The 27453-nt window shown below is 36.8% G+C and overlaps 2 protein-coding genes across 4 annotated transcripts in view; one reads left to right on the plus strand and one right to left on the minus strand.

The window, feature by feature from the left end:
• LOC129724450 (kin of IRRE-like protein 1) overlaps positions 1–27453 on the plus strand; it is a 907851-nt gene that overhangs the window by 449295 nt on the left and 431103 nt on the right. The window lies entirely within an intron of this gene.
• Positions 117–27401, minus strand: LOC129724449 (protein yellow-like). The gene is made up of 3 exons (XM_055679377.1): positions 27011–27401; positions 1424–2281; positions 117–1365 (listed from the first exon to the last, which is right to left on the minus strand). The coding sequence occupies exons 2-3, from the start codon at positions 1917–1919 to the stop codon at positions 311–313; spliced, it is 1551 nt and encodes a 516-aa protein (XP_055535352.1). The 5' UTR covers positions 1920–2281; positions 27011–27401; the 3' UTR covers positions 117–310.

Here is a 27453-nt window from a genome sequence, read left to right on the forward strand (position 1 = left end):
TAAAAAGCTTTCTATCTTCTATAATCTATCTTTTCTTCAGTTGTAGTTCTAGGGCAAAACCTGTGTTTACGAGTTTCATCTAATAAACACATTCAAAAATGATTAAACTCTAGTAGTATTCTAACCTTAATAATTAACTCTTTATTATTATCAGTTTTGAACAGTTTCAAATATCAACATTCAGTTTGGTCAATTTTACAAACTATTCACATATGGTAACACGATTTATTTACAACTCGCTGCAACTTACACTGTAATTAAGATACTGAACGGTAACTGAAATCAGGAATCATGTGCAGATAGGAGGGTCCTAAAGAACTAACAGCTTGGCCAGCAGGGCACAGATCAGCGCCGTAATGACACTGCCACCGTTCGTCTGTCCTGCACTTCTTCCGAATAGACCGGCTAACTCTAATCGACTCGAGACGGGCGTGGTTGACGATAAGCCGTAGTGTAGCAGACTATTATCCACTTCTCCATCGTATCGGTATCTGACGTCGTTGTTGAAAACATTATCCGGGGTCTCAACGTAGCTCAGCGCACCTGTCTTCGATCGAAGAATCCGGAAGTTGATATCCTCGGGATGCAACTTTCCGGCGACAAAGTTGTGCAGGCGGTTAACCACCACGTACAAATATCCCTCGTGATCGAATCCCATTCCGTCAACCCACTGGATATGTGTCTTGTCTCGGGCAACCACGATCTGATTCTTCGGCGTGAAGGGTTTGTACGAATCCCAACGCGCGATGGCGTGTTCACCCAGCAGACCATAGTACAACTCACCCTGGTTGTCCATAATCATACCATCGGTTTGCGAAGCTTTTCGACCATAATCGGTTACAGATTCTAGGATATCTCGGGGGCTTGCTTTCATAACGAACTCCGGATCACGAAGTACGGAAGCTGGTAGAGAATACAGATGATAGCTTGACAACGGACTGTAATACACGTTTCTTTCGTAGTTTTGGTTTCCGATCAGGGGATCGTTTTGGGGGTCGATGTCGTTTTGAATGTGAGGATTGTAGTAGGGTCCTAGAGCAATGCCGTCAATGTGGATGGAGAAGTTCAATTCAGTATCGTTGATAGCGAAACGGACCGCATTTTGGGCAGCACGCATGGAGTTGCTTTCGCGAACCTTCCAGGAACGATTCAGCTGTCGTGAATAAACTACGATACCGGGATCGCCACCGCTGTTGTCCGTAATATACGCGAATCCGCCAAATGCATCATCAATGACTACTTTGTTCAAATAGTTTACTCCCGCAGGAACCACTTCCGGGGGGAATTCATAACGCATAATGACCGTTCCGTTGCGTTTGAGATCCAGAAGCACAATTTTCGGAGTACAAGTGACCTGATTCGTACCTATGTGAGAGATGTAGATGTTAATTAGAGAATAATTAGTGGACTAATTAGAACTTACCCCTCTGAAGTGTTTCAGTTCGACCGGAATCTACCACCCACATAATTCCATGTTTGTCAATAGCAATCCCCTGAACAAACTGCAGCGCCGAACAGTTTCCGCGGCGATTCATCTCCCATGATGGAAATGGAACTATTTCCGGATCTGTCCTTCCATTATTCTCTGGCCGCACGAAATAGCCCAACGTTGCCGGAACTCCGGCCAGCATTCGAGGAACGGTTACATACAGCCGATTGGCGTATGGCTTTACATCCGATACCAGCACATTCCTAGGGATATATTCTCCAAGGTACAGTGCCCGAGCTCGCTCGTCTTCGTTAGCAAATGCAAAATCCAGAACATTCCATTCATAAACCACTCGAAACTGCCTCTCCGACTGGGTGGTGGGAACGGCTGGTGTTGGGGGATTAAGGATGGGCTGCTGTGAGAATTGTGCTCGTATTCCTAGTACGCACAGACCCAAGCAGTGAACCAATAATAAGCACTTCAATGTCATTTTCGCACCGGTCTATACTCAATGTACTTGTATGTATAATCACACCCTGCTCACACTGCAACTCGATGGCTACTGCAAACAGATCTCACTTCGAACCGTCAATTATCATCACCTGCCTAATGAATGCTATCGTCGAATATCTTGGCACTTCGTTCTCTTCAATATCGTTCCTTCTTTTATATTTCACTGCTAGTCTTCACATCAAACAGAAAGTCGATTCTAGTTCCAGTGTGTATTTTTGTCGTTTCGTCGCAGTATTTTGCGACCACAATTCGCCTTTCTTCACCAAGCCAATTTTAATTATCACTTGCACACGCTTTACTACGGCTCGCCTTTGTGGAAACTGATGATGATGACGATATCTGTAAGGAGAAAATATTAAACAGAAGTAAAAACGTGTTAATTTAATTATTGCAAAGTCAAGTGTTTTGGTGGCTTTCGGTTCCGTTCGTACGAGACCGTACGAGACCTCATAGCAGTTAGTGAAAAGAAAAGTAGAATTTCTCGCTTTATCTGTTTCATCTCGTGACCCAGCTCAGCTGTGTCTCAATGTGTGTCATTTCTGTTGCGTCTAGTGTCTAGTGTCTAGTGTCTTGCCTAGTGTTAAAGTAGACATTTGATCATTACTAAAATGTGTTTTCGTTTTCTTCTCTCGTTTCAGGTATGTGTTTATATTGAGTGGACGAATCATTGATCATTAGTCGTGGAGTATAACATGTATTTTTATTATTTACAAATATAAGCAGACTTTCAACCGTGATAATTGTTTCAATGTATTTGACTTCTGGAGCGTAACCCACGCAAAAAATTAATATCTCAATAATACGACTGCAATTTATTTCGATTCAATTGCTTCATCAGGCTTCTAATTTATCTATATTTCCAACAAATTGCTCGGATATAATTCGAAAATTTACCGGTTACCTGCCATTCAGGATATATTTTTTAATTGACTGAATATACGATTTAATGGTTATGGAACCGCCTCATTGGTTGCACCTTTTGAAATCATCGTCAGTCTAGATGGTTTCGTGATTTGTAACAGCTTGAACCTTAGTACGGCTTGAACTTTTGAACACTATTACCTGCTAATTTATCGTATATCAACGCAAAGAATATAAACTTTAATTTAATTTCTATAATACTGTAGTTCCAGGAGCCAAGGCAGATTAATAATGGGATTAGTGGTGAGACCATCAAATCGCTAAAGATTGGATCAGTGCTTGAATAAAACCTGGCAGCTAGTTCAAATCAGCTCATAGAAAACTTATGCCCCCAGAAGAATTTTAATTACATTCGTAATGAGCGATGATATTTATTATTTCAATCAAGAGTATTCTAGCTGGTGGGTGTTTTTGGCAAAGTTGTTGCAACTACAACTGTGCTGGTAAAAAATGATCATATAAGTTGCATGCAATGTGCCAATGTATACAAATCTAAAGGCCTTATGCGTACACTAGAAAAACTCATTTTATCCGATTTTTTACGACTCCTTGGGCCACCGTGAATGGTTTAATTTGAAACTTTATATTGAACATTATTTGACTAAGAGTTGGTAATGTTGTATTTTACGATTTAAAATGGCTTTATATGACACACTACGCTGCTTTACAAATAACTGCAAAAATCTTCTCATTGGATTCAAATCTCAAACGATATAAAGAGATTCAATATTACATCTCAAATTACTTACCCTCTAAAAACTTCTGGTTTGCTGGGTATTCGAAACGAAACATGAAAATTAAAAGAACTGTGATAAAATCGACACGTCACTATATTATGGCGAAGTTATAATGTCGGTTTCAAATGTTCGTCTTACGTTCAAGGAACATCCATTGAGTACGTCGTGCAAATTCCGATCAAAATAACTCTTTCCTTCCTCATTGACACGTTTTGTCACACATTAATGACCTTTATCAGGAGAAGCACGTCAAATAGAATAGATTAAAAAAAATCAATCATAATTTCATGTCAATCAATTCCTTAAAATATCAAACCAAAAATAAGAACATAATCTATCTAATTCATCATCAATCAATGAATATGTATCACTCATATGTTCCGAATGATGCGTCTTTAATATCCACTTTTACATTCAACTTTCCTCTTAAATGTTTCAGTAATAAAACAAACGGTTGTGAATAAAAAAAGACAAACAAAACAATTTTTCAAATCAATTTCTTTAACATTTTATATTTACCGTCACGTAACGTAAGATCATAACCTTCTCTCCCATATCATTTAACTATGTTTTACCACATATAAAGTTATTTTGATAATGATGATTATTACCTGACGTATATTGATCTGTTGTAGACGCGCGTAAATCTCACAAAGTTCAGGTAATTTCCATTTTTTTGGTATATATTTAAAAAAAAACTTATGGAGAAGTATAAAGATATATAAAGGTCCATTTCCATTCATTCAAGTTTTGACCCCTAACGAGGATATTGACTCTAAATTTGCTTTTTAATCATAGTTCTGGTCCTAAGTGAAGCCTTTCACGCAAGTTTTGGTCCCTAGTTAAGCCATTTATACTAATTTACGTTTACACTAGTTTTAGTTACTGCATCAAGCCATTTATACAAGTTTTGGCACAGATATTCTATTTAAGGCTTCGAATTAGGCCATTCACCTCAGTTTCGGCATATTTATCCTAATTTTGGCCTCCACATCAGCCATTTACCCTAGCTTAGGCTCACCTGCCCTTATTTATTCGCCAACCAAGCCATTGTGTAATTCCACAAAAAAAACGACCATTTCTTATCTGGTTGAAATTTTGTACAGATATTAGTTATTTTTTGAATCACGAAAAGTTAGTTAAATAGGAAAAAAACAATTTAAAATTAATTATCTCAAATAGCTTATACCTTGTTTTTTTTTTATAATAAATACAGTAAGATTTGTTTATCAAAAATAATTAAAAAAAAACTTTTTTTTCGTTAATGTTGTAGATAATAAACTGTATCTCTTCAGAAAGAATATCCATCGTCAAACAGAAACATTAAAAAAATGTAATATAAAATAAAATATCTCAAAAATCCACTTTTTTTTCTACAAAAATAACTCGATACTTGATGAATGTTCGATCTAGTTATTTGTGTCAATGCTCTCATATCCGTATTGAAAAGCTATTTAGCTAATTACTTGAACTGCTATCAAAAGATAGGATTCAAAAATATTTTTTTTTATTCCAGTTTGAAACATTACTATCGCGAGAGTGTTTTTTTTTAATTATTAGAAATCATCGCAACTTTTTTGTTAGTAATTGTTCGGAAATAAATTATTTTCATATGTTATGGCAGAATATTAAGTCACATGATTTTGCAAGCCAAAAGGAATTCCTGCACTCGGTTACGCAACATTCTATTACGCTGCTGTTGATTGCTCGGGCTGAGAAATAGAGATGATGTCGAATTTACAACCGCGGTTGTCGAGGCATTCCAACATTCAGAATGAAGTGTAATAAATGAACGAGAATATATAACTCTTCAATTAAGTATCAGGCAGGCATTAGGCCGCCGCACCTGTCGCTGATGCTGCTTCCATCATCCGGTGCAGCTCCCTTGTATTGCTGCTATTGGCTGCAAATTAGTTAATACCGTCCTAGTAGCCATCTACACTAGTAAAAGGATTGGTTTTAGCAGAAGCAGGAACTTATACTGCCTAAAGAGTGCATTCCCGGTTAACTAGGTATGACATCGCAATTTGCATTTCAACAAGGCTTAACAATTTTCAAGTACGATAGGTCGAATAATCAGGAAACAACTTCCTGAGAGACATAGTTATACAGACACTATGTGAAGTAGGGAGAGCGAAAAATAAGCGAACTGAAAGTATGATACAGATTTGGAAAAATATACCGCATCCCGACGGGACTTGAACCCGCAATCCCCCTGTCTCCGGCATGGTGTTTTGACCAATTAAACTACGGGGGACACATTCCGCTGCAGTGTGTGTAGTTAGGGATGTGTGTTTGTTAAAGTTTGTTTTTTTCCAAAAAAAAAACAAAAAAAAAACAATAATAGCTGTGGCTTCATCATACGACAAGCTCTCAAAATTTTTAAATGACATCAATCTTACATGGAGACGCTTCGAATATACTCGATCAAACAATTTGATTGTCTGCTAGGCTATTATAATTAATATTATTATTAATAATATTAACTCTCTCGTTCTTTTAAAGCTTGGTGATCCTAAAGAGAAACGTTGTTAATTATTTGATGTTAATTGTTCGAAGTCTTTCGTTAATTGTTTGAAGTTTTTTTGAATAAATTATTAATGGCTGCTGAAACACAGTTGTTGCCACAGCATCACTTCATCATCAATAGAACAAATGAAGGTACAAAGTCACGACCGCAAGGTTGACGAAAAAAATACATACAGATTTCTTGTGACTTTACTTGTATTGTTGCTTTCGAGACTAATCGCATATCACAAACAATTTCTTCGTTCCAATAGTTTATTGAATAACCATCTTGTAGCAAAATATTTCTGGCAATATCTTTATCCAAGACTGATAAAACAACTCTATGGAAAAAATGTAATGGCCCTGAAAAGATTGCAAATGACAGCAGTGATTAATTTCCGGACTCTCGATATTATCTCGGTTCCAAAAATACCCACTTCAATGGTATTCGGTATGAAGTTCTTCCAGAGCCGGATGTCACAATTTTTAACTTCGAAACACCGTCTGGACTCAATTTCCGGACTGCGGGCATCAGTTTGGTTCTGAAAATACTCGTGTTTGCTTTCATTTGGCTATTTTATGCTCTTTTGCTTCAATTATTTTTTTTTTTTTGACTTTATTTTGATCTCCGAAAAGACGTCTGAAGTTAGTCTTCGCGATTCCGGAAATAATCATATCGGTTGGTAATTTAGGCTATTTCTTAAAACAAATAACTCTCCCAGATGGTGTTGAGGTACGATGCTGGCCTAACAAGCAAGCCGTCGTAGGTTCGATTCTCGACTCGGGAGAGACTGTTAGTGTCAGTAGGATCGCAGCGGTAGCCCCACAATTGTCCTGTACACTAAACAGTTGGCTGCGAAGACTGTGTATAACAAACAGAAGGGCAAGTTCCGAATCGGAATGTAGCACCAAGGCTTTGCTTTGCTTTTCTCAGAACAACTAGAATAAAATTCCAATTTTCCGCATTTTGGTGGACGTGTGGTCAATTATCCAAACGACCGCTGCAGAATGAAGAAAATTCGTTGAAAACTGACTAAGTTAAAAGCATTTGAATTTGGACAAGTTTCGTGATGCTCTCTTATGTTTTCGGGAAAGGAAAAGATTTTGTTACTTCTGAGCAACATTTCATTACTTATTGTGTCTAATGACCACGCATTAGACACAAAAAGTAATAACCAAAAAGTAACAAAATATATGACGGCTACACGCTTGTATGTGTTTCTGCAGGAGAACATACAACAAAGAACCACAATGCAAGGGTGTCGAGACTTCACTCGCTGCATTTGTATTGAGGCAACGATCAGTTTCATTTTTGTGCCCTTTATTCACGAATAAACAGAATCTCAACCGTCAACCTTAAATGTATGATTAGAAACACCATTGTTTCGTTCCGCAGTGTTTACTCAAAATGCCGTGTGGCCAGAGTTGCCGGAGTTGCGATTGTTGTTATAGATGGGTTCTAGATGGGCATGTTTTGTATCTTCAAATAGGTCCAAATGAGTTTCCATGAAGCGATGAGTGTGTGTTTTAGTTAGCTTGCAAGAAAGTAAATGTTTGTGTTTTTCACTAACGCAGTTTACAGATCATGGTGTGGTTTCATGACGCAAATGAAGTTTTTGAAATCATCAACGTTTGCATACAGTATGACGGGGAAATATGCTGCTTGGCAGCTCTTGCCTTATTTTTTCTCTACTCCGTATGCGTACAACGAACAAACTAATACACGCACTCCGGATGAAATTGAGATAGAAGAAATAGAATATTTGGTTTTTCGAGGTAAACCACCTCCCAAGGGAACAGAACTGGAAATAAACACTGTGTCGTGTCGCTGCTTAGAAGAAAGACAATTGAATTTTCCTCGTGTCTGAAGGAAGCAGACAGCACTAGGTGTCATAATCTCATCAACGCATCAGTTCATTAGGCTGTTACGTGTTGCATATTGCAGCTGTGCGGCTGTGGGACAAAAAGTTCATTAAGTTCTTGCTGATGTTGACTGGTGGTAGACATGAGAATGGAGTACGTAGTGCTACTGTGAAAACGAATAAATCGTCTACTTTGACATGTTCCAAAATTCTGAAAAAGTGTAATACACTTTACAATGATTTAACGCTAACGTAAGAACTAGCACAATAATCGCGAACACAGACGGAACACGACGAGTGATCAGACAAGACACTTATTGCTCTTACAGATATAAAAGGATAATATAATAATTACCTTTCGTCTACCGGTTTCGGGCTACATATTGCCCATCGACAGGACGAGATCCCATGTCCAAACCTGGACATGGGATCTCGTCCTGTCGATGGGCAATATGTAGCCCGAAACCGGTAGACGAAAGGTAATTATTATATTATCCTTTTATATCTGTAAGAGCAATAAGTGTCTTGTCTGATCACTCGTCGTGTTCCGTCTGTGTTCGCGATTAAAGTGTAATACACTTTTTACTTTTAATTCGTTTTGTATATACCACTATTTGTGCAATGTGTTATCGTGTTCGATATCCACATTGAGATAATATCAACATTGTCTGGTTTTTGTTTAAAAGGATTTTAACCATCTTACGTTGTAAGCGGGTACGCCTTTTTTAAGCAAAAGATTTCGTTCTGTATGTAGGACGAATGTGTGATACATGAACCTCATTTCGAATTGACAAACAGTGATTGTGAACCGAGGGAGCTCTCAGCTACGCTATAAAATAACACGTTGTATTGTGTTGCGACTTAAAAGGAAATAATCAGTTATTTTTCGTGTCGGATTGAAGCAGATAGCAGGAGTACAAAACTCTGAGCCACGCAACAGTATATAACGCTGTTGTGTTTGCTGGGGGATAACAAAATTCTGTTCTGAGTATAACACACATACATGCTTATCATTCTCCTCAGTATGTGAAAAAAGCCAAGAAAAAATTCACCGCGCTTTTCCCTTTCAATATGTGCCTGCGTGTAGTAATGCTTTCACCACACTGCACAGTGTTTTATTTTGATGGTTTCGTGCTCTAAATAATAGTGTCCCCTAATTTAATTTTAGTGATACACTTATTTGGAGAAGTTTGTATGTATTTTATTGCGCTTCTTTCAGAATGGACGATTTAGTGATTAATTCACCTAGAAGTGATATGAACAAATATTTTTGCAGAAACAAATATTATTATGTCTTCGAGAAAGTTGAAGTAAATGTATTTGCTAGCATATAAAAAGTTTTATATGCAAAGATCACTCATATCAAAATTTTGAATATAAATTTTCTCCTGGATGTTGTATATATTTTAAATCTTCTGCAAAATGTTTATCCAACAAAAGTACATCTTTTAGCTGAACATTTGATCTAGCTATAGTTCAAAATACAAAAGTTATTGAACCACTAACGGATTTCAAGTGTTAGGTCAACATTAATTTACTCATTCGTACGCAAGAATACGCAGATAACTATTTAATATTCTGAAAGCACGTTTATTCTACTTCCAAAAAATATAAAAGCATTTGCCTCATCGAGTCTTTTCGATTGTTTTGATGCATAAATTCTTTGACATGAAAATTCGTACTTTTTCAAATAACTTAGTTATTTCTAAATATAGCGTTTTACAACCTTCTGCAAAAATATAAACCCATAAAAATCGCACAATTTTGTAGAAGGTCATGAAAATATAGAAAGTCATGGGAAGCTCGTCAGATACACATGGTCCCTCGTTCTCTACATTCTAGCATGTGCGTCGATTTACTCTTCAGTGTGAGAGCAGTTCGCAGTGCAAGATATTCTCCTACACTCTAGAGATTTTCTAAAGAGAAAAGACAAGCCTATATTCATATATAACCGAAAGTTCGATGAAGAATAATTTACGTAGTCCTACGTCAACCATGCGGTCGTGTCTTATATACCACACTGTGCTTATTTCGGTGCATATTTCTTCCAAGCCTGGAAATCAGTTTTGTACAATTCCTTCATAATAATGATTTTTAGTAGAGAATCAAGTTTTTGCGTTTGCTAGTCGAGAGTAAATACAAAGTTTAACTCAAATCTCTACACTCTATCGTTCACCTATTTCGTGTATAAATGTGAATCCTACGAGAGATCCTGACCAACCAAAATAGGATTTTTTTCTATTTAATTTTGCTAGAGTCTGGAAAATTAAGCTGCAATATTTCATCAATACAGCATTTAAGACATAATAGCGGATGCTATTGCTGAAAAATCTTTTGTTAATTTAGTAATATTTATCGACCGAAACACGAAAAAGCATGATTATACGCTTATACAGAAGACGCGTCATAGCTGAGACACATTCTTTATCCAGTTTTCGAGTCTAATCAAAAGTTTCCCTAATTTTGCATAATATTGATGCGGTTCCGCACCATCCGACTTTTGCGTGCAGCCCCTCAAAAAGTTGAGGAAGGTTAAAATGTTATAAAATATTATTCTGGATGTGCCATACCATTTTTCAACCGTTCATAAGGGAAGAGCTAGAAGAGTTTCGATGATTGCAACTTTGGAATAATATATTCTTGAAATAATTCTTAATAAAAATTTGCGTTGAATCCCAAACTAAATAATGCTTACTACGCTATGCTCTATTACTCAAAAAGGTATAATTAAAATAAGTAAATACAGATCACGTTTTGAATCGCAAAACAAAAACTGAGTTATAAATAATTAAAATATTTTGAAACCGAGTTGTGACATAATTCTGGCGTTGATATTAACGCAGTGTTGAACATTACATCTCTACCTTACATTTAACATCTCTATCACCTTCCCATCATCGTACGTGTAATGACAAAGGTAAATACAGGACCGATGAACACATGTCAAGAATTTACTGCCTCAAAGTAAATCAAAGTTATTGCCGTATAAAATCAATTCGCGAAGCTGATTCCGCACGCCGAATCACGCACTCAAGATAATAATACACAGGTGTCCATGAATTGCACTGCCGAACCGATATGCGTGGCCACATCCCCGCCGTGTCGCCCCATTCCGAGACGATGTAATTTTATAGTCTGTGCACACAGCAGCGCCATCACGCTTCGACAGAGCGCACGGCGCTAGAGGAACTTTGTGCGTTCTTCCGGATGAAGGTTATGGCGTCGGTCGTCCAGCGCGCAAATAAACAAGCGCGTTTGCACATGTGATAGGATAAACAAGGCCGCGGTCGGTGCCGTCGTCGCTACCACCAAGCTAAGCTTAACGGATCTCGGCGGTATGCGCATTACCAATATGGCATTAAACTAAAGCCCGGAAAAATGGCCCAACTGTAAAGATATTTACGATGCCATCTGACCCCATCGGTCGAGTGTGAAAATTTGAATCGTAAAATCCACGATTGTTGTTCTGTTGGAAAAGGTTGTGCAATTTGCATGGTATATTTTTCCAGAGAGCGATCTTGAATGACAATAACATGAACATTACGTTAGAAGAATATATTCTACCCAGCCGAAAAATATACTGCTTTTTCACTGATGGGTGGATTAAAACAGGCCTTTGTTTAAATATACCAAACGGACATAAATATCCCTGCGCCCTTTCGAGGACGGGAAAGCTCGTCAAAGCGTTATGTTTCGGTTCATATATATAGGCGCAGGGCAAATACGATTCTTTATATGACACCGAAAAAGGCCAGGATTTTACGGCCGCTTTAAATAATGCCTGCTAAATGGTGCACAAAATTTGCCAATGAAATTAGCATAATGATAATGATGATGTTGTTGTTGACGACGGCGAAGATGACGGGGATGCCGGTGGGTGATATGACAAATTTTACCGATATTGTTCGACAGGAGCCCCAAACGTCCGTAGGTTTTATGTGCTTTCAATCCCTAGCAGACTCTGGTCAACCGCTGTGGTGGACGCGTGAAGAGGGGGAAAAACTGGAGAGTTATTTAATTATGTTCGCTTTTCCAGCGAAGGATCCCAATTTGCATAGCAAATTGGTTGTGTAATGAGTGCGAATCAATGGGATAGTTTTTGCTAACTGATTTTTATTACCATTTAGATCCTTTGAATGATTGGGTTTCGGTTCATACGGTTGGGTCGAAAAGTAACCCTTTCTGCTGCGACAACTAATAATCACGATAATTAATATATCTTCTTCTATAACTGAAACTTTATGTAGTCTTTGTGGTGATACTAAGGGCAGGTTTATTAAACATCAGTACTTGTGTTGATTGTAAATTACATAATATTACAGTCCGTTCATTCATCCGGCACCTGGAGGTCTGAAATCGACATACCGGCGATCATTTATGGAGGCGACGACTGGAACACTGACAGTCAGGGGTGATATATTTAAATTGCACAGCGTCCGACGCGCTAGTTTATAATCGTGAACTTCAGACGCCTAGGAACCGGAGATAATAGGAATAATCACACGTTGATTGATATCATCGACAATCTTCCGTAATGGTGCTTGCTTGCACAAAGCACACCGGAGCCCAGTCAGTCCGTGTACCAGCATCTCCCTCTTTATGGGCAGTACTGTGAAATAAAGTGGCTTTGATCAGTCACCCGACCGTAATCGTCCGTGCGGATGGATTTGTTTCGCCTGAATTGGCAGGTGAAATTTATACTTGACGTGCAACGCCAGTGAATTTATGGCAAACAAATTTTAATTACCCGAAACTCGGTTACCGGAACGCAACCACGTATAATTAACTTTTGCATGCAGAAATTTATTAATTCTTGTTTGCTCATTGTTTAAAAATATTTATTGGTTCGAATAATTGTATCATGCACTATTGGCAGATTTTGCCATTCAGGAATGCAAATGGCTGATCGGATTAGCGAGCGTGAAATGGATTGCAGTATATTGTTGATAGACCTATAAACTATTATTGTGAAAAGAGAGAATAAAAATGAAAGGGATTTTTACATGATTTTGGATAATACCACTAGAATGGTGATAAAAGCAGTATTCTGTTGCAAAAAATTCAATTGTTGATAGAATTGTCGCCAATCAATAAATGTTGTTATGTATGGGCGAAACACTTTATTATTTGCTGCTTCCAGTGGTACATCTAAACTGGAGTTTTGAAATCGAAACAAATTTTGCAAAAAACATATTAGACCACTAGAGTCGCTGTTTACGTCGGAAATACAAGCCACATACATTCCGAACGTCACATAAAAACTTCACTTGTTATTTTTTTTTTTATGATAGCTGGTAAATACATTCGAATAATTCTAAAAAACAGAGCCATATTTAATTTGGTGGTAGTAAAATGACCTGTCACAAATGTGTGATGAATGGTTGACATTGCACTCGACCTTAGTTAGGCTCGGCTAGTTCTATAAAGTCTAATACTCAACCAGGTTCACCTTGCTAAATTTTAAAGGGCTCTGGTAACCTCTTTCTAAATAATGGCATCTTTTGATTTTCAGTTTCAGTTTCAAACTGGTGAAAACGGTAGTATTTTCCATTTTATGTAGGCAGTGACCAATCAACAGACCTGTAATTACCAGAAAAAGTTTTCTCCAAAGTTTAGGAAGGTTCAGGTTTTTCTGCATTCGTACTCATTTTTCATAGAGTTATTTCGTCACTACTAGCCAAGCGTCTTAATGGAATAGTGCATCTCCACACTAGCTTCAAGTTAGGTACATGTAAAAGGTTTAGGCGCATTGATAGTTTTGCTAGCCTTTTTCAGGACTTCGTCTACTACTAAGGACTACTATAAAGGTGAACGTGCTCCTCCTTGAGGACAACCTTTAACCGTTAGAACAGTTAGTTGCGCACCCCCAAGGTTAGCAGTAATGTTCTCGATATTTGAGTATCGCCATTATGTATTCGACAATATAGTTATCCAGGTCGCCCAATTCCATTGCGGAACGCTTTTTTTTTATCCGCTTGATCGTCCACGTCCACGTCATCGTTCTAGTAATCTTCTTTTTTTTTTAAAAGGGGGGATTTGTTAGTAGCTTAAGTATTTATGATAAATATTAGTAAATAATGAGTATGTGTGTCCAATCACAAATGGTGACTTCTCAACACTGTTAGAAATTTGTAATTTTAATTGTTAGGATTTGTTTGCTTTCGCAATTAGGACTTATCATTCGTAGGGATTTAAACCTACTTGTCAGAAAAGGGAAAGTAAACTTACAACTAACTTAATTGCTAACTTATTGGCTATAAAGAGAGCTTATCGTAGCAATTGAGGATTGCAACGATTTTTGTCGAAAATTGTTAATAATTTTATTTGACATAGCTTCTAATGGTTCAACACCAGTAAGTCTATGTAATTCGAGTGTACCAAACCAAGGAGGACGCTTCAAAATCATTTTCAGAATTTTATTCTGAATCCTTTGGAGCGTTTTCTTCCTTGTTGAACAGCAACTTGACCAGATCGGTACAGCATAAAGCATTGCTGGTCTAAAAATTTGTTTGTAAATCAAAAGTTTGTTCTTTTAACAAAGTTTAGAATTCCTGTTAATGAGAGGATATAAACATCTCGTATATTTGATGCACTTGGCTTGTATACTCTCAATGTGCTCTTTGAAAATAAGTTTTTTATCACAAAATTAGTCCCAAGTACTTAACCTTGTCGGACCAACTTAAAATAACCCCATTCATCTTGACAACGTGATTATTGTTTGGCTTGAGGAAAGAAGCCCTAGGCTTATGCGGAAAAATTATCATTTGAGTTTTAAAAGCATTGGGAGAGATTTTCCACTTTTGCAAGTAGGAAGAAAAAATATCTAAACTTTTCTGCAATCGACTGCATATGACACGAAGACTTTTTCCTTTTACGGAAATGCTTGTGTCATCGCAGAACAATGACTTTGTGCATCCTGGAGGCAAATCAGGAAGATCTGAAGTGAATATGTTGTACAGGACTGGACCCAAGACTGAACCTTGAGGTACACCTGCTCTGACAGGAAATCTATCAGATTTTGAATTCTGATAGACAACCTGCAGAGTTCGATCAGTAAGATAATTTTTTAAAATTTTGATTAGGAAAATTGGAAAATTCAAAGTTTGCAATATCGCAATCAAACCATTATGCCAAACACTGTCGAATGCTTTTTCTATGTCTAAAAGAGCAGCTCCAGTGGAATAACCTTCAGATTTGTTAGCTCGTATCATTTTAGTAACTCTGAGCAATTGATGAGTTGTGGAATGCCCATGGCGAAATCCAAACTGTTCATCTGCAAAAATTTAATTTTCGTTAATGTGTGACATCATTCTATTAAGATTAATTCTCTCAAACAGTTTACTTATTGAAGAAAGCAAACTGATTGGTCGGTAACTTGAAACTTCAGCTGGGTTCTTATCCGGCTTTAAAATTGGAGTAATTTTTGCATTTTTCCATAATTTGGGAAAATATGCAATTTCGAAGCAGCAATTGAAAATTTTCACTAAAAAATCCATTGTGCTCTCAGGGAGATGTTTGATTAGTATATTAAAGATTCCATCGTCACCAGGTGCTTTCATATTTTTGAAATTTTTAATAATTGATTTAATCTCATTCAAGTTGGTTTCAATTATTTCTGCAGGTAAAAAATTCTGGGAAGAAATTAAATCAAATTGACGTGTGACTTCATTTTCAATTGGACTCACAAAATTCAAATTTGAGTTATGAACACTATCAAACTGCTGAGCAAGTCTTTGAGCCTTTTGTTCATTGGATACAAGAAAACGTTCACCATCTTTTAAAACTGGAATAGGCTTTGAAGGTTTCTTAAGAATCTTCGACAGCTTCCAAAAAGGTTTTGAATACGGTTTCAATTTTTCAACTTTAGTCTCTAAATTTTGATTTCTCAGAAGAGTAAATCTATGTTTAATCTCTTTCTGTAAATCTTTATAAATAGTTTTAAAAACAGGGTCACGGGAACGTTGATATTGATGTCTGCGGACATTTTTCAAACGAATTAGAAGTTGAAGATTTTCGTCAATTATTGGTGAATCAAATTTTATTTGAGCCTTTGGAACAGAATAATTCCTGACATCAACAATTGCACATTTTAATGCTTCCAAAGCGGAATCAATATTCACTTCGTTTTGCAAATCAAGCTCATTATTGAAATTTCTCTCAATATGAGTTTTGTATCTTTCCCAATTAGCCTTATTATAATTAAAAACAGAGCTCATAGGGTTTAAAACTGATTCATGTGATAAAAAAAAAGTTATTGGAAGATGGTCAGAATCAAAGTCAGCATGCGTGATAAAATCACTACATACATGACTTTGATCTGTAAGCACCAAATCAATTGTTGAAGGGTTTCTTACAGAAGAAAAGCATGTAGGACTATTCGGAGACAAAATAGAATAGTATCCTGAAGAACAATCATTGAATAAAATTTTGCCATTGGAATTACTTTGAGAATTATTCCATGGACGATGTTTAGCGTTAAAATCGCCGATTATAAAAATTTTCGAACGATTTCTGGTGAGTTTTTGTAAATCACCTTTAAAATAAGTTTTGTGCTCGCGTATGCATTGGAATGGTAAATATGCTGCGGCAATAAATAAAATCCCAAGTTCAGTTTGAACTTCAATTCCCAAAGTTTCAATAACTTTCGTCTCAAGATGAGGAAGAGCACGATGTTTGATTCGGCGATGAATAACAATTGCAACTCCACCACCGGAACCCTGAATCCTATCATATCTATGAACCACGTAATTGGGATCATATTTTAATTTTATGTTAGGTTTCAAAAATGTTTCAGTAATAATTGCAATATGCACGTTAATTACTGTTAAAAAATTAAAAAGCTCATTCTCATTGGCCTTCAATGAGCGAGTATTCCGATTTAACATTTTAATTGTTTTATTTAAAATCATTGCTGAATTTTAAATTAGAAACAATTTTAATTGTAAAATTTGTGCCTATTTGAATGGCTTCAAACATTGATTTTGCCTGCAACATGGCGTTCATAAGATCGAACATTGCCTGTTGCAAAAAAGAAAGTTTACCTGCCGTTGACATTAGAAAAAAATATTTTCGGCAGCAATATTAGCTGGAGTAATAGGTGTACAATTATTTTCTAGCGTGTTTTGCTTACCCATAATAACGGTCATTTTCGAACTTCCAACACTAGGCGGTATAATGTTCGAACTACCTGTAACCTGTGCATAAGTTAAACGGGTATGCAAAGGAGTAGGTAAACTATGCGTCACTGGTACGCTTGGAGAAATTTGTTTTGAATTTTGTTTACCTTGCCTTGTCTTAACAGTTGCTAAACGGGCTGTGCATTGATAAAAATTCGACATATGATTGCCATTACAATTCGCACAGCGAAAATTTTTACTCTCTTTCACAGGACATGTGTCCTTTTTGTGTGAAGAGTCTCCACAAATGAGGCATTTTTGGTCCATGTTACAAAACTTTGAACCATGGCCATAACGTTGGCAAACACGGCATTGGGTGCTTTTCACCTCCGCCAAACTTTCGATATAATTCCCATTTTACACGCACGTTATTTAAAGCATGTGCTTTTTCAAAAAAATTTAAGTTATTAACCTCACTGCGGTTAAAATGAATTAAATAATTTACAAGGGAAATTCCAGTGCGCTGACTTTTTCGCCTCGTGATTTTTGTTTCATCAGAATTACTTGGGTAGGGGCTATACCAAGTAATTCTGTCAAAGTAATTTTGATCTCATCAACGGTTCAATCGTTGTTGAGACCTTTCAATACGACCTTGAACGGCTTGGCGCTCTTCGTATCATATGTAAAAAATTTATACATCTTTTCAGTTAAATACTGAATAAGACGATTCCAATCTTCCAATGTTTGGGCCAGTAAACGGCATAAATTTTCACTGCATAAGCTAGTTTCAGAAAGATGAGATGCCTCTCTTTTCCTCCCCGTAGCGATGCGTGGTTTCTGTTCAAGTCATGCCATTTCAGGTGATATGAAAAAAGTTCAAAAATAATATCAAATTGCAAGTATTGAGAAAGAAAGAAATAGGTAGTCTTGAGAAAGACTGATGTAAGTTAACTTCCAGGTAATCTTTAAAAGACACACTGACAAAACACAAACTTTGAAGCTATAGGCAGTCGAAGACCAGTCCACAAGCAACCGAAAATACGTCAGATCTGTCGGGCAGCTCAAGACGCACGTTTTGCGGAACGCTTAAAGTTATTAAATGCATTGTCGATTGTTCTCTCAGTATCAAAAAAGTAACCAAAGCAACTTCTTTGTCTCGAAGTGATTTCTCGATTTTATTACCTAAAGATTGTAGCGCCGTTGTTGTAACTTTACCTGATTGGTAAGTGATTTTTTTTGGTTTTTGCTTTAAAGAAAATTTGTCGTCCGCAATTTTTGCCATTATTTTAAAAGAAAACAGCAGAGACTGAGGTCTAAGAGCCTTAAGTGTCGTTTTATTTCTTTCTCCCGCTATAAAAATAGCTCAAGCCCTTCTCTATGCTTTTGGTATACAACGCAAAGTAACATTAGCTCTCAATAATTCGGTCCGCTGGGAAATCGGCACTATTTTCCTGCTAAAGTAATGCTGAAAATATCAAATCTTTTCCCAGAGGTTGACATTTTTAATCTATTTTTTATATTTTTATATTGCATCGAACAAAACAGTAAATGGAATTTTAACGCCAGTATTTCTCATAATAAACAGTGCATTCATAACTGTTGAGACATAAAAGCGATCTAAACAATGATTTATACTAAATGAATGGATGAAAATCTTCTATGTTACCGCCTCCACTTCATACATATTTGAATCACATCTTTGCCACAAAAGCATTATTATCAAGACAAACATTTAGCTTAGCGAATTCGGTATAATTTTCCTTTATCAGCAACCAGCAAATTGAGGAGCTTCGCAGCCGAAAGGTTACGGAGTCCGCTTTGACAAGCGGGTTGTCCATTATTAGTAGAATCAGGCCACACTATGGCAAAAGGACTTTGTGCATGGGTCAGGCTCCTCTACACTGAAAAACTCGTGTCTAAACTTTCGAAATTTTCAGCCACCCATAACATGCTATATGTTTTAATAACATGCTTCGATAAAGAAGATAAAAACTTGTAAGGCTGGGTGAATACAAGCACTATAACACGTAGCAGGTAACTTCTCAAAAAACAAAACAGCAAAAAGGAATAAAAAACAAAAAAGTGTAAACAGCAAGAAACGTTCGTTAATACCACAAAAGAAAAAAAATTACTGGTCACAGTGGTGTCCACACAAAAAAAAGACAAGACGCAACTATTTGAAATATTTTGGAGACCAATTCATGCGAAAATTCTTGGATTAGAAATTGTTTGAAAATAAATGTATATAAAAAGTTACTATTATATCAATAACTTCTGAAAACAAGAACTCAAGTATACACTCGTCGTGCAGTTTTTATCATCCCTGTCAAAGTTGTGGCCAGTGACAGCAAAATATATTAACTTCTTCCAGTATTATGTAGAGTATTTCAAAATGCTTTGGTCTCAATAGAGACATGTTTGTTTGATTTAGTATCATTATGGATTGCCATTAACCGATAAAACGGAATGATTCCAGTTCTCTTGTTATTCTCCGCACATACTGCAAGCCAGCAGACATAACAATAACGATCATGCACACACGCATACAGCATTGGCTAAAAGGATGAAAACAGATATTATCAGTCTAACAACACTCACTCATACACAGCATGCAACACCTCAAGTGAGGTTCTCTTGCTACCGACATCACACACTGGAGTATTCTCCATTAAAGCTATTTCTCGTTCTTTCTCACGGTCTGCTTTGCTCGCATTAGCTCGCGAGAATATATACACACGCGCGCGCCTACTTTTTTACTCGCGTGTAGTCTGCTTCTCGCCAGCACGACCAGCCGAGTACAACTGTTTTAAGATGCATTACGATAGTTGCGGAGGGACAAAAAAATATTTCAAATAAGGTAACGGACTACTTCGGTAGTGGTTTGCTTCGGCTGGTTTTGCATTAGACTACTATAAAAAAAAACTTACCAAAGCAGTCCGATACCCTGTACTTTACAGATTCTTCCCCCAAGTTCTGCGGTTGGTGCACGAAGCAAAACCGGGTAGATGAAGGAAGCATTTTCGTTTTCGATGTTACAATTTTTCAAGCACTTCTCCTGGTAGAGCAATTTTAATCGAGTACTCCTACTGGCTAGCAGGAAATCGCGTACACTTTTACAGTCGCTGAGTAGCAATACAAACGAGTTTGTGCATGCTTGCTGCTACTTAGGGGAACGCATGAAGAAAATAGAGTATTTCGAAAGCGTGTGTGCAAAAGACTTGAGAAGCAAGAGAGCAGAAAGGTTTTGCTTTTTGCTCGCTTTGCAACACTGAATATTACTAACATGTCTGAACATGTTCAGCAATGCTGAGCAGTGCTACGGTGCCGGTTGATCCGTCTTCCGTGGAACGCTGCGTTCAAATGAGTCATTTCTCAGTGCTCAGCTGCTCTGCTGGCGGCGGATCGAGCCAGGTTCTAGTAAGAGTTAAGCGGCGTTCTCGCTGGAGTAATCGGTTATACAATTGGAACTAAATCCCTGCAAGTTAGAGCTTTTATACGTGACTACTGAGAGTAAACTTGCCATGGGCATGTCGATAAACAAAATGTAACTGGAGAATGGCAAAAAAAGTAAAACATTTGTGATATCTGCACTGGCCACCAGAGATGATCACAAAGAAAAGCAAGAACTCAGTTAAATACTTTTTTTGCGTATTGTTGTCGCTGTTGTGAAAGTTTTATCAAGTAACTACATAAAATATACAATTCATCCAGAATTATGGGTCAGATACAATAATTATGGGTCACTTTTACGAAAATACGTCTATTCTCACGAAACTGAGCTATTTTCATTAGCTATGGTAGTTTTTTAAGCTCAGTTACAGCCTTATTCATACAATTGAAATAATTTGAATTTGCAAATGTCACAAAAATATTATTTCTACCCGGTACATTAAACGAAGTGACCCATAATTGTAATAATGTTACATTTTGCGGTGCCCAATTGTGGGTCAGTCCATATTTTGGCTATTTTTATAACTTCTGCGATAATGTATCAAGACTGAATAAAATAACTTATTATCAAGCTTTCACAACAGTAAAATAACTTTTTTGATGTATTTGACCGATTTTGTAGACTAAATAATTTTGAATGTCAAAAGTGACCCATAATTGCGTCTTTTGCTGTGTAAGTGACATTTTTCTTCCCAGCCGATTTATACCCAACAGCTGCAGTGAAACTAATTGCTGATCGAAATAACACATCAGAACACAGAGATAGATAGTAAAACATTGGTTTTGATAACTTCTCCGATTTTCTATTTATTTTTGAACCCGCTGAACTTTATTTTTCGTATAATTTCTAATAGACTATTTCCCCAGTTAGTACATTTTTTAATTTACAGCTCCACATTTGGTCGGCGTGCGACCAGACCGAACCAAGCGCCATTTTCTTAAAAATTGAGTTATTAGCACTAGTGGATGTGCAAACTGATGATCTATGTTCCATTAAAGAATAAAATCATTTGAACAGTTCATAGGCGTATTATAGTAAAAAATCTCTGTTGCACTTTGTAAAAAGAACTTTCGTTCGAACTTGCGTTCGACCAAAGTGAACCATAAACACAGACATGGTATCTAAATAAAGTGATTGTTTGAGATTTAAAAGCTAACTTTGCGATTTATTTTAATCAGTAACTGAGTTCTCCGCTTCGGACAGCTCGTTAATACGACTGTAATCAGAATTAGATAAATAAACAGCCCGGTGGTTTTCGTAGAGCCGAATTCGTTTCAATGAGCACATCACTTTTTTTCTAGATCTTGTTGAGCCAGACCGAACCAAATGCATTTTATTTCCATTTGATAATTTTTAAATAATATTAATTTCTTTCTTGTAACAAACGTCAGGACTGGATCAATAGAAGTTAAATAAATAAAATAAGACAATACCCGCTTCAAAATACCAGAGCATTTCATATTGATGCTATCCTAACACTTAGCACTTGGTGCGTTTTGGCACCAGGAAATAGAGCAACAGAAATAAACCTTTTTTTGTCTATCGGGTGTATAATTTCTGATACAGATTGGACTGAGAGATAAAGCAGCGTTGATATCTATGTATTACGTTTGACTAGTGAGAAAAATTAGCTTGTTTAATAGACAAGTTGATATATTGTAGTAAATACGTTTAACCAGACCGAACTGAAGACCACTTTTAAAATTTTTGTTCGACCAGAGTGAACTGAGTGCATAGGTGTCAAAAATAAAAACCAAATATTTTATCAATTATTGCTATTTTTCGTGTATTTATGATAAAAGGTCATTCATTAAGCCCTGTGCATTACATGTTTGCATTGAAAGAACGATAAGTTAAAACACGATTAATTTATGGGTGGTCAAACTTCAAATGCTAATTACTCAAAACAATGTGTTTGGCGCTTGGCTCGGTCTGGTCGCACGCCGACAATTTACTCCTTGAAATAGAAATAAAAACAACTTGACTTGCATTATAATCATTAGAAATGAGAAAGATATTCATTTTTGAACATTCAGAAAACACGTTAACTGACTCATAACTGTAGAAGGACAGTATTAACTTCTTCAATTATGGTTAAAGCATTTAAAACCAAAGCGATCGTAGCGAATTTTGTAGGCTCTGGCATCATTATGGATTGCCATTTACCGATGACGTTGAATGATTGCAGTTCTCTTTTTATTCTCCGACATAGTGCAAGCAGGCAAAAAGGACACTAATGAACGCTACCGCTGAAAGCATACGCGACGCGATACGTTTGGACAAAATTATCAACATGCTCGGGCATGTACAGCAATGCTGTGCAGTTCGTCGGTTGCTCCGTCTGTTGAGAAATGGCTGCTCTACCAGCCAGTTTCCAGTAAAAGTCAACCGTCCTCTCGCTGCAGTAATCGGTTATACGGAAGACTAAATTCCTGCCAGGTAGAGCTTTTATACCTGACAACTGAGACTTTAATTCCTAGTAGGCGTGGCGTCGGCACTAGAGCGAGTAGAACAATAACCACATCAATCAAAATTGTTTACAAAGACAGATCAGTTGTATATTTTAGTATTGGCTGTGTTGGGGAAAAGGTGATTGGTTGCTTGGCATGATTTGAACGATCCATGTTATTCATCAATTTTCCAATAGTGTATCTCAATAAACAAAAACTCAACCGTAAACGAATTTTTGATCGGTTGATGCCAACATCTCGATAATTTGATAAGAAATTACCTAAAAAAATGACCTAAAACCTGTAAAATGGCAGACCAGGATTGCATCATTCCTGATGAGCCGAGTTTAATCGCCGATTTTATTGCTAGCGCTCCGTCAAATAAGTGTTTTAACCCTCTAGTGCCCAATGCCGCCATTTGGCGGGCTTCAGCCAACCCTCTAAAAAGCTTCAATAAATACTTAAAAAGTGTTTATAGTGATTCATAATGATTTTACAGAAGCCCGTCTAGAAATTAACTTGGGCACTAGAGGGTTAAGTTCATCGAAAAAGCTAAGCTGCGATACGCGCAACTAGTTTCATTGAGTGAAGAAGCTTTTATTGGTTTCGCGGCAGGGGATACAAATTTATTCTGGAACTGGGCTGAAAATTGGAGGGAAAAATTGTAAGTACCTATCTACAAATTATTCATTATTCTAGCAACTAATGAAATGTAGTTTTTATTATTCTAGCAATCACGAAATATTGTGTTCGTTGAAGAGAAAAACGCAGACGCTGACGACATTCCGCAAGAGGAGTCGGAGGCAAACATGTTAGCATAAGATACTTTAAATAATTTGAGTTTTATTTGTTATATATCGAGAATGAATATTTATAAATTAAACTGTTTTGAGTACCTTCCGAGAATAAATATCTAATTGTATAGCAGAATGCTTTGAAGATTGGACTCCTCAAAGTGTCATCATAAGTGCAATATTGGTTTTAAGTCGTCTTTTGCGTTGTACCGTCAAGTCTTCGGTGCACTTAGCCTTGGAATCTTGTAGGAATGAGTTTGCCGAAGACAATAAGACGGTGCAAAAGTGCACTTTTATGAAAGATGTCGTACTTGATGATGAACACACTTTCGAAAAGTCCAATTTTCAATGCAATCTGCTGAAGTAAAAGAACAGGTATGCGTTTTATAACAACAGTTATGAATTTCATGGCAACAATTATGACACAACAGTTATAACATGAAACTAATTATATTCATATCAATATTTCCATAAAATTCATATTGAAAAGCTATGATTTCGATATGTCTTTTCTTATAATATGCATTCATACGACCAATAAATTTCGTAATTATGACTCAGTGGCCGAACATCGATCTTCCCTTTCAATTCATAAGACAAACTTATGACTTACATAGGGGATCCTTGTGGCGCGAAATCATAAGGGGTTCTTATGAAATTCAATAGTTGTTTTCTCTCGGTGTACAATGCGTCTTCACTGCCGTAATTTGGCACATTGACGTAAAGGTGTAGTACACAAATTACGTACGGCCTGAAGTAAGGAAAGAGAGGTTGAGTTTTCGTTACTTATCGTTGCATTTAGGTGAGGGGAAGCAGATGAGGAAGTTACGCAACTGTGATGCCTGTTAAAATTTGAAAATTTCATGAAGAGGCAGACTGTTTAGCGCTATGTAATTTTCTGGGAAGGGGAGTCATATTAACCGTTACTTATTACTACGTAGGGAAAAAGGAGCCCTAAATCAACATTGTTAGCGTTACGTAATTTGTGCACTACGCTTAAGCTCTAAAATTATCAATTTGCGCTATTTATGGTTGAACAATAAAACATAATAGAATTGAACCGAACCAAACACCGAAATTTGACTTAAAGGAAAACTTATATAACACTAAAATATACTAAAAATATACATTGCTTTATAATTTAACAAATACTCGTAACCTAAAAAGATGCTCGCATTCCCGAATATTTTAAATTGGAGTGCAGTTTGCTTGTTAAAGGGCATCACTAGGGTAAAAATGTATAAAAGATTTGTTGTTTGTGATAAACATAATTACAATTTTGACGCTATGCACAGATTTGATAATTGAAATTATTTTACAAACGTTCATGTAAACTCATTATCAACAGATTTATTATTCGAATTCATTATATTTTCGTTTTTCCAAAAAGCTATGAACAGAAAACTTTATTGGCTGGCGCCTATATCAATCTACGGAATTACGGCATTTTAGTATAGATAAAAGTACTCGGAATACCGTTTTAAATATTTCACCTTCAAAAACTGATACTCCTCTTTGAAAAATAACTCATGCATGATTTAAAATGGTCCAAACACTTGTTCAATAGTCATGTGTCCTTTAGTCGAAAGTAAACACAAAGTTTCATCCGAATTAAAAATGGTCGTTTCACATTTCAACAGTTTTAGCGTGATTTACCGTGTAATTGCACGAAACACGTTTTATTAACAATCATTCAAGGCATACTGCATAAAAATGCAAATCTTTGCAAGCTGTATCGCAACTAAGCATCAATTTCAAGAAAAACACAATATTTAGCTAATGGCGCGGTAAACAAAGTCAAATTGGTTTGATTGAGCTTGAGGTACGTTTTTTAGATTGATGAAAATAATGAACCCCAGATTAATCCGTTTCTTACCCTACTATAAATATATTTGCGTTTCAAATTTTTCTTTAACTTGCTTGTGTTCTACGTTTTAACATTACCACCACATTAACTTTTGCAAATTCCGGTTGACTTTCAGAGAAATCGTAGAGAACGGCAAATACAAACATCAAACAGTTTTATTACATCAGAACTGTTTATGTTTTATTAAATCAGAACTGTTGAAAATTGTATAAAAATAAATTTAAAAAAAGAAAACAAATATAAACAATATATTATCACATACATTATTCTGAACCAAATCAAAATAGCGCAAGTTGAAGTTGTTTCAAAACAGTGCCTTTTGTTTGAGACATGTAAAGTCAAATAAGACATGAACTATCATTGAACTCGCGTGTTCCGCCCCTGTTTTATACGAAGGTTGGAAGAAGCTAAAAAGATTTATCAAGGTTTTTAGTCAACACTTAGTTAATAGTCAATCAGATCAAGTTTTAATTTAGATAGTTTTTCCAAGGGATTCGAACGAAAAAATGTTACAAAAAGCTCTCCCAAAAGGTTCAATTCATCAGTTTATTTCAATCGCTCGTTTAGAGCACATGTTTCAAAATCGTGGTCCGCTGAATGAGGTACAAGTAAGTTCCACGAACTAATTCAACCGAATAATACACGATCATTGTCAGCGAGGCATGACAAATTCAAGGTTACAATAGAGCAGTATTTTTATCTCCAGCCAATACGCCTTGATTATTTTATAAACGTTTCCATTTTCATGATTGAACCGTTTATAATAATAAAGCCACCCATCTTTACGGTCTAATGAATTGCACTTGCACCTCGCATCACACACGAGCGCGTTTATTCCGGATAGCTTTCCTGCGGTCAAGCGCACGCTGATGGATGCTGGCAGGTAAAGTATTGTAATTAATGCACCACTTGATTAGCAACTATTTTTTCCCACAATCACAAGACTAGTACTCCGATTGCTGTGCTCATGTATTAACGATATTATCCAGTACAAGTATAGCGTAAACACGGAGCCAGATTATCAATTGAATTGCTTGAACGCAAAATGACACCGTGAGAACCTTCGGAATTAGATAGAAGATCTGATGAATATGCTAATTAGTTCCTCTCGCAGGGAAGATGAGTCAGGAATAGAGTGCGCTACAATATAAGCCTGCCACACCCTTGGTCGATTCCACTTCCGAACCACGGGTGCGTCATTTAACCCCTGCAGACTACTGCTTAATTCTCGCACGCTAATCACTGCATCGAGAAGCATAACGCTTGTCGTGTCCACTTGACCAATACGCTAGAATCCACTTCAAGTAACTGATCTTCAAAGAACCGGAAGCAAACATGTCAAGAGAAAAAATATTCACTTACGGTTTGTGTGACAAACGTTCGTTCCCGGGTTCGTAAAACCTAACACAAATCAAACACTTTTCTTTGCTTGCTTCACTTTCTCCTTCAGTGTAGCTTCCGGTTTCACCCAGCTAAGCACACAACTTCTGACGCTTCCGCTTCTCCAAGTATGTAAACGAATTCAACCCACAGTACAAGCACTTATCTGCGCGCATTGAGTGTTATCCCAAGATCGTCCAGTCGTGAACTGAGCAGCGTTAGTGACTGTCGAGTTGTAGATATACAGTAGATGATAGCGCAATGAGCCGCTAGTATGTTGAGTGTAAACTACCTTCCTATTCTACTGCCCCGTACGACGAATTCGGTGAGGATTCGCTGAGTTTTGACACCCGCAACAGGCTGTCTTGTGATGTGTGAGATTCGCGCGCGTTGAATGATTCAATCAACGTGTGTTGCTTGTGTTG

The sequence above is a fragment of the Wyeomyia smithii genome, chromosome 2, assembly GCF_029784165.1.
Source record: "Wyeomyia smithii strain HCP4-BCI-WySm-NY-G18 chromosome 2, ASM2978416v1, whole genome shotgun sequence".
Classification (NCBI taxonomy): Eukaryota; Metazoa; Arthropoda; class Insecta; order Diptera; family Culicidae; genus Wyeomyia; species Wyeomyia smithii.